This window comes from Oryctolagus cuniculus, chromosome 11 (assembly GCF_964237555.1).
Source record: "Oryctolagus cuniculus chromosome 11, mOryCun1.1, whole genome shotgun sequence".
In the NCBI taxonomy this organism is placed as follows: Eukaryota; Metazoa; Chordata; class Mammalia; order Lagomorpha; family Leporidae; genus Oryctolagus; species Oryctolagus cuniculus.
In genome coordinates this window covers 38,385,905-38,401,137 of record NC_091442.1, presented here as the reverse complement: position 1 = coordinate 38,401,137, position 15,233 = coordinate 38,385,905, and the positions used below count along the sequence as shown (strand labels likewise).

Below are 15,233 nucleotides of genomic sequence, written 5' to 3'. Positions count from 1 at the left end.
TGAATTTGAAAAGAAACTATCCTATGGAATATTACATTTACTAAATCACCATGTACAGTATGTATTAGTTTGTGTGTGCATGTTTAATGTTACAAGTTTCAAACAGAAGAGCATTTATTTTACATGTAATAATCATAAGTTTTGACAAGAAAGAAATACATTTTTCATTTCTCAGTAAATGGCATTACACAGTTTTGAGCACTAAATCATCTTGACATTTATGAAGGAGCAAATGGAAAGTGGGGGAACTGAGTGTGTTAAATATAAAGCTATCTTTAACTGTTCTATTAAAAAGCAAAGATTTATTTTCCATCTGTGATCTGAATGTGCCTATTTGTGTTCTCTTTCATGGCAGTGGAGTTTCTGTGGAGCCACACGACTGAGAGCATGTGTGTTGGATATATGTCAGCCCAGGATGGGAAGGCCAAGGTAAGTGGGAAAAACTGGGTCATAACCTGAGAACCCTGTTGCCATTGAACAAGGCTCTAAGCAGCTACATTGATATGGATGGATTTTTTTCAGCCTTTCACTGGCAGTAGCTAGATGGTCTTTAAAAGAATCTGATTAAGAACAGTTAATGATCCCAAAGAAAAATTGCAGTTCTTTTTTGCTTTCAGTGACAAAGCAAGTGAGGATGAGGAAAAACCTTTTATTTTTTCCAACTTGTTCCTGTTTGTTCATTATAAAGAACTAGCAAAGAGGAAATTGGGGGTTGGGAATGGAAAATGAGAATGAAGCTGATGTGGTAACATAACTGGGTAATTGTGTAATGGATGTTATAGTAGTTAAAGGCAACTGAGGCAAAGAAAGCTTAGCCCCTGCGAAGCATTCCTTGTGCGTTTGATGGCAGAGGTGGCTGACCTGCTTGCAAATGAGCTGGCTTATGTGCCAGCGTGTTTTGGCATGCCCAGGTGTGATGCCTTTGTGGGCAGAGTCAACGTTCTTTGGCCTTGTGTGCCACAGGCACACACATCCCTCACTGAGTCGTAGCAATCATGTAGGTGTCCGTGCATCACCTCTAGAGTTGCTTGTCTTCTCTGGGCTCATGGTAGTGGATTCTGGGAGTAAGAAATACCATTTGTAGATTTTATTTTATATTGGGTTCATGTTCATCTTGTTTATAACATTTTTAGAAGTAGCTATGGTATCTGATGTTTACTTGGCATTAGAGTACAAGTTGCAAAACTGTGATGTGAAATTGAGCAGCCTCTTCTTTACAAGAAGTGATTTATTCTGGACATTTGAAAATACAAAGGAGGAAAACTGTTATAAACCGTCTGACACAGACTGAATCATTAATAAATAAAGTATAAATATAATAAAGAATAGCTTATTGCTCATTTGTCACGTAATGTTCATTCGAACTGTCCTCTGTCCATTATGCAGCATGCCAGTGGCTTCACAGGGCTTCTGTGTATAAGGACATTGCATCAGACAAAGATTGGCTGTTACAAGAGGCTTCCAAAAACTCATGGAAAATGGAATTAAATGGGAAGTTTATTTTGGAGCAAAAGATTTTTGTAATCCATGTGTAGTTTTCTCATAGTATACATTTTCCATCAACTTTTTTGAAGACTTCCTCGTCATAGACCTGTTTCATAAGAGAATGCATAAAGATTGCTTTATTCCATACTGTTAGGAGAAGGGAATTAGAATTACCCATTGTAAAGGTGATTTAAGGTTTTAGCACTGTCTTGCAGCATTTTCTATAATGATGGAAATATTTTCTGTCTATACCGTTCAGTATGGTGTTCACTAGTCACGTGTGACTGTTGAGCACTTGAAATGTGGCTAATTTGACTAAAGAACTGAGTTTTTCAATCTTAATTTCAATTTAAATAGCCTCAAGTTGCTAGTGGCTACCATGATGAATAGCAAAGGATTAAAGAATGAGTGGGAACGTGGTTATTCCACTAAGTATTTTTAGAACATTCATTTCTTCTCAGTGACAAAACAGTTCCCAGATATAAAGCAAGCCTCGTAAGCCGCAAGAATCCGTGCACGAGAATGGCTTGGAGCCATTTGAATTTCTCTCACTCCTTCAGTGTTGATGCTGAACTAAGATTGCTTAATAATAATAATAATAAAAAGATTCATGAGGTTGCCTTTAACACTGAAGCCAGCTGATGGGATATGGTCATGTTACAACGTTCCTTGTGTGGAACTGCTCTCATTTTCCCTGCTGGTGGCCTGTGGAAGACACCTCACCATTTTAGATGAAATATGGGTAAAAAAGAGTGGAGTCTGTGCTGATCCCAAAGATGTGTGGCCTCCCATTGCTATGGCTTGACATCTAGTAGGCGCAGTTTTCATGCTGTTGGTAAATTCTCCAGCTGGTATTCTTGATTGGGACAGCAGATACAGCCACTGCTCTTGCCACACTTGTAAATTATGTGTTTGATCTACCTTGCAGAAAGTTAATTCCCCTCACTTTCTTCCTGAGCCTGTGAACTAAAAAACAAAAACACTTGTGTTTTGGCTGCTGAATTCTAGACTTAAAAAGCAAAACAAAACAAAAACATCCGTTTGTCATAAAAACTGGAATTTTATTGCATTGTAAGTAAGACTAAGTTACAGAAGAGAAGCTGGGCTGAAAAGAGAAAATAGAGTAGGCCTCAGGACTACCTCTTCCTCATCACCACCATTTCTTGGCTTCTTTGAGAGAATTACTGAACTAGTGATATCCTTGTTCAGTGTGCTGACTGGCTTGTGAAACGTGTTCTCCTATAGTGCTGAGAGCCATGGAAGCAAAATGAGTAAGGAGGCATGTTAAAAGCTTTTTTTTTTTTTTTAATTTAAAAATGACTTTTTAGATTTTTCAAAAAAATTTTTTGCCCTGCTTTCCAAAAGTTTCTTTATTTTTGTTGCTAAACCCAGCACCTAAAGCCACCTAACCATTTGAGCATTTTAGATAAGCTGGCTGTGTTTCATTCAAGTTTAAAAAGCTTTGAATTGAAGCTCACCTCGAAATCATGCTGCTTAGAAAAGGCTGGAGAACGATCAATATCATTGTAACTGAATCCATTTCTAATTTGAATAAATAGACTAGATTCTTTTACAGTTTTCTTTTCTTTAAAAAAACATTCTTGCCGTTTTATAACTTAATTTTTAAACCCCTCTGTAGTATAACATGAAGAGATTTATTTTTATGGAATCCAAAGCACAGCACATAGCCCATATCCTACTCAGACAGCAGACAGTCAATGAATAGTTTTTAGTAAATACCCCGTGTGTATGGACTACTGTAATAAAAACAGATACTAAAACTGACAAAGTTCAAGTATAATAAGTGAAATTAGATTTATCTTGCTAGATAGAGGTCACTGTTTAAAACAATAAGAAAATGCTGTTATAAAAATTCATCCTTAAGGAGGCATAGGCTGTTTCATAGGTTTAAAGTATCTCTCCACAGACTTATTAGTTTCAGGGAAAAAATAATAACTAGATAATGGAGAAACCATACAACATCTCTACCATGTGATCAGAATTAAAAGCCTCCCTGAGGGGCAGATGGATGATAAGTGCTTCTGGATGTGATAACCTGAGAAGGACACAATATCATGTATGTAGCATTCCATCTGGAAGTATGTAACCTGAGCCTAATCATGACAAAACATTAGACAAATCTAAAATGAAGGACATGCTATTAAATAGAAAAAAGGAACTATATTCTTTAAAACTGTCAATGTCAAATTGTCAAAAAAAAAAAAAAAAGAAATCCAAATCCAAAAAGGTCTTCAAAAAGTTCACAGAAAATGCATATTATGAAAAATAATGCATAGTGCATAGATTTCCATTTTTTGCACCAAAATAAAAAAAATTGTCAATGTAATTTAAGAAATAATACAGAAATGTTGCAGATTAAATGGCACTAACTGCAATAACTGGTCTTAAACTGGATCCTACACAGAAGAGCAGGGAAAACTATAAATATATTATTAACTCAATTTGCATAAGGAATATGAGTAGCAAAAAGTATTGTTATATTATTGAATTTGCTGAAGTGGATTATTGTGATGTGAAGGAAAATGTTCTTTAAAAATGTGCTTTGAAGATATAAGGGTCAAGGGCAATAACATATATAATATCTTAATGGTTTAGAAAAATATATGGATACATAGATAGATGGATGAATAAAAAGTACATTTCAAGGCAAGCAGTGATAGTGAAGTCTGGTAAGGGATGCATGAGTGTTTCTTGAACTCTTCCATACTTTTAAAATTATTTTCAAGTGAGAAATTTCTAAATATATTATATTTGATATTATGGCACATCTGATTAATTCTTTTGGGCCTTACACTTGAAATGATGTAGTTCAAAGAAACAGTTCCCTTGGTTTGTAACCAAGTCTGCATTAGGATGAATGTTTATATTCTCCCAAACTACTGCCTGTTTTACCTTTTGAGTTATTGACTGGATTGACACAAAATATATTTGCGTAATAACAAATCTCTTTAAAAATAGTTTAGAAAATCTTTCTGTAGTAGTCTGTTGTATTCTAGCTGGATCTACGAGAAGTTACCTTTCGTTACGATGGCAGTGTCACCTTAGGGTATCTTTCAGGATAATAGCTTCCCATTTTTACTTTTTCATTTACTCAAAAAAAAATGTTTATTTGTGATCTTCCTCTGCCCTGTGGTGCTGAGCCTTGTGCGAGCCACATGGTAGTGAAACAGGACTGAATCTGGATGACAACTCAATATGTACATTTTGTTCTTAATAATTTCTTTTTTTATGCTTGTAAAGTCTTTCAAATAGGAAAGTTTACAAGGTCATTCCGAGATTTCTATCCTTGGCACATCTGATTAGTTATTTGGGCATTATCAGGATGGATGCCTCTCTAGGAACTTGGAACCTAAGTGTCCAGTCCACTCCTTGCATGTTAGAAGTCGTGGTGTGATCACTCTACCTCTCTGAATTTCAGAGGCTTCATCTATAATGTGAAAATAATACATCCTTTCTTTGCCTTAGCTAAACCCTTTCCTGGGATAAGGTATGATAGGAACAAAGAAGCAAAACTATCTGTGTGGGATACAGATGTATGGACTCTGTTTATCTTTGTTTCCAATCCTTGATGTTTCTAATGGAATATTCTAAACTCTTTGTTCAGGACTACATAGGAAAAAAACTGCTATTTCACCTGCAGTAGAGTTTTTGCAGTCCTGATGTAGAATCTGTCATGTTTATTTTATGGAGATGATTCTCAGTACTTTTTCTTTGACAGATAAAATTGTGTGTATTTACGGGGTACCACGTCATGTTTCGACTCATGTATATATTGTATAGGGTGTAGTGTATAAATCAGAGTAATCGTATCTGTCTCCTCAGGCACTTGTCATTTCTTTTTGGCAAAAATATTCCAAATCCTTTCTTGCAGCATTTTAAAAAATACAGTACATTGTTGTTATCCATAGTCACAATTATGTGAAATAGAACACCAGAACTTAATTCTCATATCTAACTATAACTTTGTAACTGCTATCCCACCTTTCTCCATCCCTTTTTCTCCCCTGGTCTCCCCAGGCTCTGGTAGTACCCACTGTTCTACTTTCAACTTCTATGAGATTCCACTATGCATGAAATCATGCAGTGTTTGTCTTTCTGTGCTTCCCTTCCATCCACATTGCAAATGACAAGATTTATCCTTTTTCTATGACAGAGTAATATTCCATTATGTGCATATACCACATTTTCTTTATCCTTTCCTCAGCTGATAGACACTTAGGAGGTATCCATTTCTTACCTCTTTGAGTAGCACTGCAATAAGCATGGGAAATGCAGGTATCTCTTCATTATACTAATTTCATTTCCTTTGGATTTATATCCACTGGTGGGATTACTGGTTCACATGGTAGCACTACTCTTAAGTTTTTAAGGAACCTCCATACTGTTTTACACAGTGGCTGTGCTAATTCATAATCCCATCAACAGTGTGTAAGCATTCCCCTTTCTCCACATTCTCTCCAGCACTTACTGTCTTTTGTCTTTTGGTATTAGCCCAGATAACTGAACTGAGATGATATTGTTGTTTAATTTGCATTTCTCTAATGATTAGTGATGCTGTACATTTTTAAATATACCTGTTGGCTATTTGTGTGCCTTTCTATGCGAAGGGTAAAAAATATCGGTAAATCTGAATTTCAGAAAGAGTAAACCTTTCTTTGAGACAAAAATCTCTTTACTACTTCATGTCCTGGCAGAGTAGCAGATGGGGAATAAAACTGACATCAATGGGTATAAAGAGAAACCAGCCAAACTTGTAATGAACTCTTTATGGCCACATGTAAGCTGATGTGATAAAGTCCTGAAAAGCTTTAGTTGTAGGTGAATTTTGGATCTACCACCAGTTTTTCTCTTTGAAGCCTTCAGCAAATGGTAAGACACCAAAGGCTTACAGCAGAGTGAAGAAGTGTGAGTGATTCATTAAGGTGCATCAGATTTTCATTAAGTATATGACAATGACCTAAGAAAGACCAGAGGTAGAGCAGGATTACTCAGGACATTTTCCTGAGTCATAGTGGCCCTTTATCAGGTGCAAAGGAGTGTTAAAGAAGAAGAGATGAAAAAACAGAACCAAACCTGTCCCACCTGAAATGTGTTCATCAAAGGGAAGGCAGCAGACTTGTGAAAGCGCGTGCCAGTGTAGCAGGGTGAAGAAATATGCGATGGTACTAAATCTGGGGCAGGTTATGAAGAGAATACTTTAGCAACTTAGATAGCTGGTGTGGCCTATAAACAGAGAGAATTTCCCCTGGTAGAATATTGGCAGGTGAACTATAAGAATAGAGAAATCTCTAGAGTCTTACCAAGGCTCAGATACCAAACCTTGCTTAAAGGAAATTCCTGATTGGGACCTTAAAACATAGCCAGTATTGGACTGAATTTAAAATTGGCACAAAGCCTAGAGCTAGCTCAGCTAGAGATCAGATTGACTTAGAGTCCTCACGCAGAGGAGGGGATGCTAGTTTCTTAGGGTAAATATTTACTTTCAATGCTATCTACTTTTACATATTCTTTTTACATATTGCATCATACAGTAAAAATTAGGGACCCTCTGGAAAAAAATAAGAGAATTATTTATACCCAAGAGACAAATCAATCAGTAGATGGTTAACAACAGATGATCCAGATGTTCAAATTAGCAGAGGACAATAAAATAACTATAAATATTTTTAAATGGAAATGATATGACTGAAAAATGCAATATCAGAAACAATATTTTTGATGAACTTATAGGAGAGTAAGGTGGATATTTAGATTAGTGAACTTGAAAATTAGTCAATGGAAATGACCTAAACTTAAGTGCAAAGGAGAAAATAAATTTAAGTTACTAAAGCAAATGAAACCTGTGGGGCTTTGACAGATGGTCTACAATATATGCAACTTGAACTATATACCTGTGGAGTTCTTACATTTCTTGTGAAGCAGTATAATGTCTGAAGATAGATTGTGATATGCACACTTAATTTCTAGAATAACAAGTTTAAATGTGATAAAAAAAAATTGGAGTTAAAAACTTCAGTACAAGGCATAAAAGGATACACTAAGAAAAATTAGACCCCAAAACAGGCAAGAGAAGAGGAGTAGGAAAGCAAAGAACATATGAGACAAACAGGACAAATGCCGAAAGACTTAATTTCAACCATATCAATAATGATGTTAAATATAAGTGAAATAAGAACTAAGTTTATAAGGCAGAGATTTTCATGCTGAATAAAAACATAAGACCCTACTATATGCTCATTATAAGAAATATGCATTAAATATCAGGATTCAAATAAAAATAATGGTAAAAACTTGACAAATATATTTACCATGCAAACACTAATCATAAGAAAGCTGTCAGGTGGCTGGCGCTATGGCGTAGCAGGTAAAGGCACCGCCTGCAGTGCCGGCATCCAGTATGGGTGCCGGTTCGAGTCCCAGCTGTTCCATTTCCCATCCAGCTCTCCTCTGTGGTCTGGGAATGCAGTAGAAGACAGCCCAAGCCCTTGGGCCCCTGTACCTGCATAGCAGACCTAGAAGAAGCTCTAGGCTCCTGGCTTCGGATTGGCGCAGCTCCAGCCATTGTGGCTAATTGGGGAGTGAGCCATTGGATGGAAGACCTCTCTCCCTCTCATTGTCTCTCCTTCTCTCTCTGTGTAACTCTGACTTTCAAATAAATAAATCTTAAAATAAAGGAAGCTGTCAGACATAAGAGACATTGTGAAATAAGAGTGTATTTCATAAGGTAATATGATCCATTCAGTGTCAGACATAAAAGACATGAGGTAAAGCACGATATTTCATAATGATAATGTTTAATTCATTGAAAAGTTACCATTCTAAAAGTATACGTACCTGCTAACATTAAAAGAAGCAAAAATTGAGAGAACTGAAAGGAGGATTAGACATATCTCCAATCATAGAGGGACGTTTTAACATCCATCTCTCTGTCTCTCTTGGTAATAAGTAGAATAAAAATTAGAAAGGATAAGAACAACACTATTAATCAGTTTGACCAAAGTGATGTTTATAGAACACTACACTTACAAGTTATTCTTTTTCATATTCACAAATCTACTCACCAAGAGAAACTTAAAATTATTTCAAAAGAGTAAAATTTAAAAGATGCAAATAAAACAGTGAGAAGAAATATATATTTGATTACTACCCAGCATATTTTATTTTTTAACTGAATACTTCACTAATTTTGAGATAACATTTTTAATTTATAGTTAAAGGCTTAATGATCAACTAAATAAAGACTTTAAAAAGTTAAAAGACTATAGTTCAGCAGGAATATAGGCAAGGGTTATAAAAAATAATCATGAAAATATGTAAGTTTCACTCATATACAGTAAATTTTAAAACAGTCACAGACCATTAAACTATAGCAGTATATAATTCTTAACAATTTGTTTGACAAAAGATTTAAAGCAAAGTTTGACAGAACACTGCATCTGCAGCAAAACTGATATGCCCAGGCATGCTTATGACAGAAAAGAAAGTTTAAAGTAAATGAGTTATACTTGCTTCTTAAGAAGCTTTAAGATTATGTCCAAAATGACAAAGATAGGGGCCACTGTTTTGATACAGCAGTTAAGATACTACTTGGGACACCTGCCTCTCATACTGACATGCCTGGGTCTCAGTCTGTTCTCTGCTCGTGACTCCAGCTCCCTGCTATTGTGCACCCTGGGTGGCAGTAGGTGACAGCTCAAGTAGTTGGGTCCATGCCACCTTCATGGGACTCCTGACTGAGTTCCTGGCTGTCGCCTGGCCCAGCCCCAGCTGTTGCTGAGGTTTGGGGAGTGAACCAGCAGGTGGGCTGTCCTTTTCCTCTCGCTCCCTCTTTCCCACTCTCTCTCTCCCCACCTCCCTCACTGCTTTTCAAATTAGTAAAATAAAAATTTTAAAAACCAACATGAAGTAAAAGTATAAACAGAAAATAAGTTAAAAAAATAAAATTCAACAAGACCAAAGATTGGTTTTAAAAAAAATTTAATAAAATGACAAATTCTTAGAAATATTTATCAGAAAAGAGAAAAAACACAAATTGCCAAATAGCCAATATTAAGATTGGAAAAGCAATATCAGTGCAGGATCACAGGTTCTGCAGACATTAGATAGATAACTTTATTCCAGTAAATTCACTACATTTGATAAAATTCACAAATTCCTTGAAAAATGTAATTTAACAAATATAATGCAGAAATAGAAAATTTGAATATTCATTTACATATTCAAGAAGCTACATTTATTAACAAAATCTTGTCATAAAGAAAGCTTAATGCTCAGATGGTTTCACTGGTGTGTTACAGCAGAAATTTAAGAAAGAAGTAATACTAATCTTATGGCAGTTCTTTCAGAGAAACAAGGCAGGAGAATTGCTTTCCGCCTCATTTTGTGAATGAAGGGTGACCTAATATTTGAACAAAAATAAGAAGGGGAAACCAATATTTCTCATAAACATAGATGTAAGAATGCCTAATAAATTCATTGTCACATTGGGACTAAAAATTCTAGCAGTGGGGCCGGCGCCGTGGCTCACTTGGTTAATCCTCCACCTGCGGCGCCAGCATCCAATATAGGCTCCAGGTTCTAGTCCCGGTTGCTCTTCTTCCAGTCCAGCTCTCTGCTGTGGCCCGGGAAGGCAGTGGAGGATGCTCTGAGTGCTTGGGCCCCCTGGCTCCTGGCTTTGGATCGGCGCAGCACTGGCCATAGCGTCCATTTGGGGGGTGAACCAACAGAAGGAAGACCTTTCTGTCTGTCTCTCTCTTTCACTGTCTGTCACTCTACCTGTCAAAAAAAAATAATAAAATCTGGAAGTTCATTTAAGAAATAAATTCTTTCAGTATTACATGCCCATACACATTAAGCAAAATTTTTGCAAGAAATGCACTTTGATTTAATGATTTAATCAATGTCAGCAAATTGTGCTGGGACATACAGAAGTCCAAATGCAAAAGCATGAAATTGGACCTTTATTTCACAACATATATAAAAATAAACCAAAATTTAAGAGCTGAAGAATTATGAATTTCTTTGGAAGAATCAGGAGTAAGTCTTCATGACCTTAGATTAGGCAGTACTTTCTTAGATATGACCCCCAAAGCACAAACAACAAAAGACAAAATAAATTGGACATCACAAAAATTAATAACTTTTAGGCTTCAAAGAACACCATCAAGGAAGTGAAAAAATAAGCAGAATACTCAAGAATCATATAATTGTTAAGGGAGTTGAGTTAAGCTTGTATAACCAACTCTTGTAAATTAACAATAAAAAGATATAAAATGGGCAAGGGATTTGAATAGGCATTTCTTTTTTTGGTATTTTTAATAGAAAACTTTTATTTAATAAATATAAATTTCAAAAGTACAACTTTCAGATTATAGTGGTTCTTCCACCCATAACCACCCTCCCACCCGCAAACCATCTCATCTCCTACTCCCTCTCCCATCCCGTTCTTCAATAAGATTCATTTTTAATTATCTGTATATACAGAATATCAACTCTATGCTAAGTAAATATTTCTATAGTTTGCACCCACATAGACACACAAAGTATAAAAGTACTGTTTGAAGACTAGTTTTACCATTAATTCTCATAGTTAAGGACAGAGGTTCTACAGGGGAAGCAAGTGCACAGTGACTCCTGTTGTTGATTTAACAATTGGCACCCTTATTTATGACATCAGTAATCACTCAAGGCTCTTGTCATGAGCTGCCAAGGCTGTGGAAGCCTCTTGAGTTCACAAACTCCGACCTTGTTTAGACAAGGCCATAATCAAAGTGGAAGTTCTCTCCTCCCTTCAGAGAAAGGTACCTCCTTCTTTGATGGTTCCTTTCTATCAGGATCTCACTCACAGAGATCTTTCATTTAGGTCATTTTTTGCCACAGTGTCTTGTCTTTCCATGCAAATCAAAACCACAATTAGGTAACACTTCCCACACCACTAGATGGCGTTAATGATAAAAAATGAACACTAACAAGTGTTGTTGAGGATGTAGAAAAATTGAAACCTTAAATTGATAGTGAGAATATGAAAATGGTGTGTCCACTTTGGAAAAGTTTGGTGGTTCCTCAAAAAGTGAAATGTAAAGTTACCATATTACAGAGTAATCCCATTCCTATGTATATACCCAAAAATATTTTTAAAAAATCCACACAACTTGTGCAGAAGTGTTTATAACAGCATTACTAATAACTGTTGAATCAGATGTCCATCAACCGATGAACAGATAAACAAAACGTGGCATATTCTTTTAATGGGATACTATTCAGCTATAAAAAAAGGAATGAAGTACTGACACATACTACAGCATGGGTAAATCTTGAAAACATTATACCCAATGAGTTAAGCCAGACATAAAGGCCACTTTATTTTATGATTCTATCTATATAAAATATCCGAAAGAGGGAAGTCCATAGAGACAGAATACAGATAAGTGGTTGCCAGGGCCTAAGGGATGACTGCTAATGAACATGCAGTTTCTTTTTAAGGTGATGAAAATATTCTGGAAGTAAAAAGTTACACAGCTTTATAAATATTAGGTAGCCTTAAAAAGCTGATGGAAAAATGGAATTAAAAGATTATTTGGATGCAAATTTTTTAAAATCCACACACAAATATTTCTTAATGCGCATTTTCCGCAAACTTTATGTAGTCCCCTTTATACTAATAACTATTGGATTGAAAATTGCTTAAAAGAATGTTTTATAGTATATAAATTATATCTTAATGAAGAAGTTAAAGTATCAAGCAATGTACTTTACTGTATTACCAAAACAAAAGAGAAAAACTATATGTTCCTCTTGATGCTATATGATCATCTCAACTTTAGTTTATTTTAAAAACCTTAACATACCAGAAACTGGAAAAGCTTCATCTACTAAGGACAGCTACCAAAACCTACAGCTAAAATCATTCAATTCCTAATCATTAAAGTACTAAACACTTTCTTTTTAATGCTGAGAAAAATCAAAGAAGAGGCCTACTCTTCATAACTACTATGCACTGTTTTACTGGAATTTGTAACCAACATATAAAGCAAGTAAAAGAAATAATAGGCAAAACTTTGGGAACAAAATTAGTAAAAACAATAGTGATTCTCAGATGAGATGGAATGAATCTAGCAAATGACATGTAAAATCTGTTTCCTAAAAATTACAAAACTTTGCTGAGAGAAAGAGATGAAAACCTAAATGATAAGAGAAATACCATGTTCATGGATTGGAAAATTCATTAATGTTAAGATACTAGATCTTTCCAAATTCATTCATATACTCAAAGCAATCTCAATTGAAATTCTGTGGGGGGGAGGTGGTTAAAGAAGAAGTGAACTAGCTGGTTTTAGAATTTGTATGGAAATTCAGAGAATATAGAATTGCAAAAATCAGCTTTAAAATACTTGGAGGACCTTTAAGACACATACGAAGCAGCTGAAATGAAGGCAGTGTTCTCTGACAGAAGGGACAACCCTAAACTCCATGTATCAGAAGCTCTGATGTAGTTGGAAATGCTGTGTCAGTCTTCTGCAACTTCATCATCCTTGTAAGGGAGGAAATCAGACTGCTGATGCAGCAGGGTCCACATGATATTGCAGATTTAACAAATGTTATCTTAAAAATACAGATGGGAGCTTGTGTCTCAAGAAATCAGGGGCAGGTATTTGGCACTGCAGTTATACTGCCACTTGGGACCCCTGCATTCCGTGCTGGAGTGCCTGGGAGGCAGAGATGATGGCTCAAGTACTGGGGGCTTTGCCACACGCATGAGAGACTCAGGTTGAGCTCCTTGCTCCTGGCTTTGGCCTGGCTCTTTCCCAGCTGTTGTGGACATTAGAGGAGGGAAGATCTTTTCCCTCTCTCTCTCTCTCTCAAATAAAATTAATAGATTTTTTTTTTAAAGAGGAGGAAATCCAAAGTAATCACTGGCAGTGTGGATGTGGTTTATATTCAGAGGAAAGGTTGTCAGCAGTATCAACTTTCAAGATGACAAATGAGAAGTTGTATACAACTTAAATAAAATATGATTTTAAAAAATGAAAGAAAATTTAGACCCTTGTATCTCCTAAAGTATATATGTATCTTGGTCAGCTTCTTCACAAGCTTACCTAATTGTTTATACACTTTATAATGTACTTTAATTAAAGTGTACATTTTAAAATGTAATTCTTGACTGTCAGTATTAACTGGTGTTGTAGTATTTAAAACATGCAATATCTAGTAAACTGCATGGATTTCCCATAATTCTACCACTTAGAAATAGAGTTTGTAGGGCAGAATTGCTGCTTTAGGGAAGTGATATTTTTCTGCAATTAGATGAGTGTCACTGAAATAATAACCACATTATTTGTTCTTAAAGTCTCTTCTTTCTTCATTTAGGTTATTGTTATACAGTTGGTTAAACAAGTGTATACTGTTTTTAAAGATAAAAATATAACCAAGGTCAAACATAAAAGACTATAATAAAAGTTTATTTGTGACTGGTATTGAGGAAATATTTTACAGAGATAAAATTGAAAATAAATTAAGATATCAGCTAGATATTGAATGGAAATAAATATTTGACTATAAATTGCTGTTCTATGTTTGAGGGATATTGTCTTTATTCCTTGATTTATTTGACCACTTTGGTTTTGATCGTGTATGCAAATCTTGATGATCATTACCTTTCTCAAACTTAAGTCTGAGAACCTCCTAAAATATCCTAAAAATTTATCTAAATAAAGCAATTTATAAAACTTTTAATATGGTTTTCCTGTGGCAAGGGTACTTAAAATGCTAAATAAATTCTCTACCATACCTTTAATAAAAACATTCTGTTGAGTTGAAGAAGTGAGACACAAAAGAAAACTTTGTGAATTATTCCATGTATACGATGTTCAAGAACTGGCAAAGCTAAGGTAAGTGCTGTAAGAAAGGAGAATGAAGGAAATATTTTATATGAAAAAATTTTCTACTTAGATTTTAGTTTCATAGGTTCACAAATTGTTAAAAGTCATGATATGAAGTGAATAAGCTCTTTTTTGTTATAGGACATGAAAAATAAAGAAAACAATATTCTAATGCTATATAATTACTCTCATATGTGTCTAGCTTAGCATTAGTATGCCATCTTGTTGGCTTCTGATACTCTTTTTTTTTTTTTTTCCTAATACTCATTTTGTTAGAAAAATAAGCGCCTCCTCAGGCAGGTACATTGCTGTTTTCCCACAAGACAAATAGTCATGACATGTAAATGGGACAAGTATACTTAGAGTGATTGCCCTTGTTACAGTGAGTAAGTAATGATTATTATATAATAATGTTTTCTTTTTGTTGGAAAGCAGTAGACAAATGATGAATATATTTCTTTTTATCTCAAGGGGAAAATAGGATATAATCTAGATCATGTCATTTGTATGTTAGCTTTCTAATTTGAAATAAGGTATTAATTTCTGTGGTGGTAATTCAGAATTTCCCATTGATTTTGTGTTAAAACAACTTTTATTATATTATTTTGTTAAATAGATGAGTGATAGGAACAGAATCTACTAGGCATACAGTATATGTGGATCTACTAATGCCCACACAGGACCCAGCAAATGGTAGGCATTTGATAGATACCTCTTTAATGAGTGATTGTGATGAGATGTAGGGTAGAAATTCTGGTCAAGATGGTTGTCTAGACAGAGCACTTTGTCTGTCTTGTGCATCTGTCCCTGTTATCTCCAGATCTGAGATAAAAAGCTGAATTTAACTGA

General features: G+C 35.2%; 1 protein-coding gene across 23 annotated transcripts in view; it reads left to right on the top strand.

Moving 5' to 3' along the window:
* The window catches only part of TASP1 (taspase 1), a 504,811-nt gene that overhangs the window by 217,786 nt on the left and 271,792 nt on the right, over positions 1-15,233 (top strand). For 18 of the 23 annotated variants that reach the window (XR_011379999.1, XR_011380001.1, XR_011380000.1 and 15 more), the window contains one exon: positions 356-429. Coding sequence is in view for 12 of the 23 variants with exons in the window: in XM_070052103.1 (XP_069908204.1) it covers positions 356-429 (74 nt within the window). In the remaining 11 variants the exon portion in view is untranslated. Of the gene's footprint in view, positions 1-355; positions 430-1,386; positions 6,542-15,233 lie in introns of those variants that run through there. The other 5 variants (XM_070052102.1, XM_070052096.1, XM_070052095.1 and 2 more) reach the window with 1 other exon arrangement.